This window comes from Belonocnema kinseyi, chromosome 4, assembly GCF_010883055.1.
Source record: "Belonocnema kinseyi isolate 2016_QV_RU_SX_M_011 chromosome 4, B_treatae_v1, whole genome shotgun sequence".
Classification (NCBI taxonomy): domain Eukaryota; kingdom Metazoa; phylum Arthropoda; class Insecta; order Hymenoptera; family Cynipidae; genus Belonocnema; species Belonocnema kinseyi.
Window position 1 is genome coordinate 36,952,734 of NC_046660.1, and position 4,077 is coordinate 36,956,810.

General features: G+C 39.9%; 1 protein-coding gene across 1 annotated transcript; it reads left to right on the forward strand.

Moving 5' to 3' along the window:
- The first annotated feature begins 589 nt into the window (after positions 1 to 589).
- Positions 590 to 1,240, forward strand: LOC117170835 (protein GVQW3-like). The gene has a single exon (XM_033357879.1). It carries the CDS (start codon positions 590 to 592, stop codon positions 1,238 to 1,240), a length of 651 nt encoding a protein of 216 aa, XP_033213770.1.
- Positions 1,241 to 4,077: the final 2,837 nt, after the last annotated feature.

The window sequence follows — 4,077 nt, forward strand, 5'->3', positions numbered from 1 at the left end:
AGATGATAAAGTGGTTATGGCAGAATCAATGAAAGACTAGCAAAGAAAGTTAAACAAACTCAATGCAATCATGAAGAGCGATAACTTTAACATTAACGTAAAGAAAACAAAAAATATGATGTTCGAAGAAAAGAGTGTCCACAAGGTGATTGTGAATAAAGCTGAAATGGCAATACATAATTCTACATTTGTACCAACTGTACTGAACAGCATGGACTGCCGTTTCTACCGAGTAGCATGCCTGCAAAGCATGCTGTCCTCGATGCAGCGGGGAGGCCAAAAGCACCCTATCTATGACATATCTCTCGACCAGTCTCTCCAATTATTTTATGATGTAGTCTGGTTCCTTCGCAGAAAATCCGGGGCGTCTTCTAACTCATCGACGTAACCCTACAGGGTTCGTTATAAAAGTAATGCGCATGGATATTTTTTGACGCGACTATACCACGCAGCGACCTCAGCCAGGCGGCAAAATATGGAGGGGGGTCTTACCGACACAGTGTGCTTGACGGCAGTTGGTTCCGAGCTCTGGGAGCGAGTGGAAGTGACTTCTCGCAAAAGGTGTTTTCGAAACGTGTAACACGGCGTCATGGAAGGTTCGATCGAGCAGCGGTACGCGATCAAGTTTTGTGTGCGCTTGGGCAAGAATGCAACCGAAACCTACAGTATGCTTCGAGAATCCTTCAAGGATGACTGTATATCAAGATCGCAGTCAGGACCCTGGAATAAGGCATTTTTAGAGGGTCCAACCGAGGTCGCCGACGAACAACTCTCCGAACGACCAATAACCGCGCGAACCGACGCTAACGTGGAGCGTGTGCAGAAACTTTTGGACACCGATCATCGATTAGGTATCAGACAGATCGCAGACACCCTAGACATTAGTACATTTGCAGTGCACGGGATAATAACGCAAGATTTGGCGATGAGAAAGGTGTGCGCAAAGCTGATACCAAAAGTGCTCACTCAAGAACAAAAGGACCTCCGAGTTTTGCGCTGTCAAGAATTATTCGAATTGATAGAAAGCCCGTACCTGGCTCCGTGTGACTTTTTCTTATTCCTCCGCTTGAAGCAAGATCTTAAGGGCCACCGTTGGGGAACTTTGGACAATGTCAAAGCCCATGTTACATCATTTTTGAAGGCCATTCCGGCCGAGGAGTTTGCGGCCGCTTTCGAGGCATGGAAATCACGCCTACATAAGTGTATCTCGTCCAAGGGACACTACTTTGAAGATTTTTGAAGCTTTTGTACCAGTGAGATAAATAAATTTTTTTCCGGAATCCATGCGCATTACTTTTATAAGGAACCCTGAATTGCACAATAGCAGGAGAGAAGCCATCAAACAGGGGTATTTTCATATTTCGCGCCTTTAAAGTTACATTCGGATCGGATATTCGGTCAAGTCCGTGCATCTTCGGATCAAATTTATCATAGTGTCCATGGTTGCGTTCGAATTTCAAATGGATACAAGAGCGTGAAAACAATATAGGTTATGTTACATAGTAATTACAAATAATAAAAGTGTTTAATTGATAATGAAATGAGACATGTGAACTGAGAAGTAAACGTCAATTTTTTCCTGTGCAATAACATTATGATATGTCTGCTGAGTTACAAATACTATAAAATAGTAATAATATTTTGCGCTGCCAGTGGGCGAAGAGTGAATTGTGTTTACCGCTTGTTTACGACATAAAAACAGGTATGTTATGAATAGACAGGATATGTTTTAAATAAAGTGAATAAAATATTACATGGGTAAACTTTAAATTGATATTATCTACATTTACTTCCAGCGATTGGGACAAACACGTGAATCTGAACATAACCTTAATAACATTATTTCTTAATTTAAATTTTGATTACCATTGTTTTTTACACAGATCGATCCTAGGAGAAATACAGATCAGGAAATGCAGATAGAATTGGTGCATTTTAATCAACATTGTTGAAAAATCGTTATCGCTGGACCTTATTCCAAGACTGGGGATTGATCACCCTAAAATTAATTATCTGAGTCATTTAAATGGTATAGGCGTATCAAAAAGATATCTCGAAACAATTTAACTTGCCCGAATTTTAATTGATACAATTTTTAGAGATTTTTTTTAATTTTAGAACATGTTTTCTCTGAACCTCATTTCAAAATTTGGTTTGATCAACCAATAAAATAATTTAAACACTTGTTGGTGATAGGATTGTACCAGTAATACATCTACAAGAGAAATTTTAGGTCGATATTTACATTCCCTTTTTTTCTAAATTATCCTATTTTCGAACTTACTATATCTGGATCTGATTTCCAAATTGACATTTGATCAGCACCAAAAATCAATTTTAAGTAATTTTAATGATATCGGTGTAACAAAAAAAAATCTCGAAATAATTCGACTAGCCCCGATTATAATTAATAAAGTTTTTAGGGATTCTTGGATTAGGACGAGCTCTGTCTGCACCACTGACGTGCATCTAACTAGAAACGCCGAGGCTCGTTTGCTGTGCTGCAAATCAATCTGCACCATAGCTAATTTGGGTGCATTGGCTGGTATTTGAGAGACGCGCTTAGCGATCTCTCTTTCTTTGTGTTCCGCTTCGATCCCTCCTTCTTACGGAGAGTTCCATTAGCTGCTATTCTATTATGCCGATAGAATTGTCGCCATGTTTATCATTTCGCAACGCTTTCGGTCGAATGCCCCCTAAGGAGCGTTCCACATTCAGCGGTGGATTAGAATGTTAGAGAAGGATCCCTGAAAGGCACCTCATTGCTTTTAGTTATTTTATTTTCTGTATTCCTATTATAGTTTCACGAGGAGCTAGGGAAATAAGGATCACCCCCTGCAGAGCCCCGCATTCTGGGGACTTTACTTGGTGTTCCAAAGTCTCCGTTAAAATACCGGGTGCATAACCCCCGTCTGTCCGCCTCTACTGAGGGGGCAGGCCGGGGTGTTTAAGAAATTTTTAACACTGGTTCCACTTGGACCTTGACACAGCGATCACATCTTGGCTTGGGAGCATGAGGTTTCGCCTCCTCGATAGTCCAGGAGACTTTGCTATTACCCTCTGAAAGAACCCCTCCTTAGTCTATATCCCACCGACTAGAGTCCGTCAGATTCCCTGAGTAGGTACACCTCGTGAATCAACATCTCTGGTTCAGCTATTCCATATCTATAATTCATTGAGACCCGTGATCTCTCCCACCAAAGTTAAATTCAAACAATTATCTAGAGTTTAAAAAATCTCTGAAATTATTTTGATGAATATAATGAAAAGGCAGTTTTTTCCCAAAAAGGAGATTTATTGAATTATTTAACTCGCATTAAGGTTTTGTATAACAATTAAAATTTTAGAAATTTGTATTGTAATGGAATAAAATTTTTAAAATCATTTTACCACATCACGTCAGGTTTTCGACATAGCCTCAAGAAGCCTTTACAGGCACCCAAACATGAAAAATAAAGCTGACCTCGCTGGTTAGACGATGTTTGTGGTATGTTTTTTGGATTGTTAAAACCGAATCAGGCGTGCCTTTCATCTCATAACTTCAGGTTTCTGACATAACCTCTGAAAATCTCATTAATCCAAGCTCTTATTATCATGAGAGCTATCTTATAGGTGTACAAATGACAGGCAAATTCAATTTCAGTCCTTCCCTGTTTTTAAAATATAACGAGTTCTTTTTTGATGGAATAACCTGCGCCTTTTTTGATGGAATGACTTAGTCGGACAATAAAATTGCTCCGTTGCCCACCGTCACCGCGTGGAGGTGCCCTGAATGCAAACACAGGCGAGACACTGCTATAGATATAAACGTAGTTTTTATGTGGGAAAAAATCAAACATGTCTGGAAATTATGAGGTTCAATACAATAGGTGTAACAATTAAATTGGGATTTAATTATAAAATCATCCAGGTCAGGTCTACAGCCTGACATAATGGGGTGAAACAGACTACAGATACAGTTTCAGCGACACAGGAAACCAGAGCTGCCAGATCGTGGATGGAAATTACCCCCACCATACCTACCGTTTGGGAGCCGCAAAACAGAAAGTGCATGATTACCACTGTGAGTTCGTATGT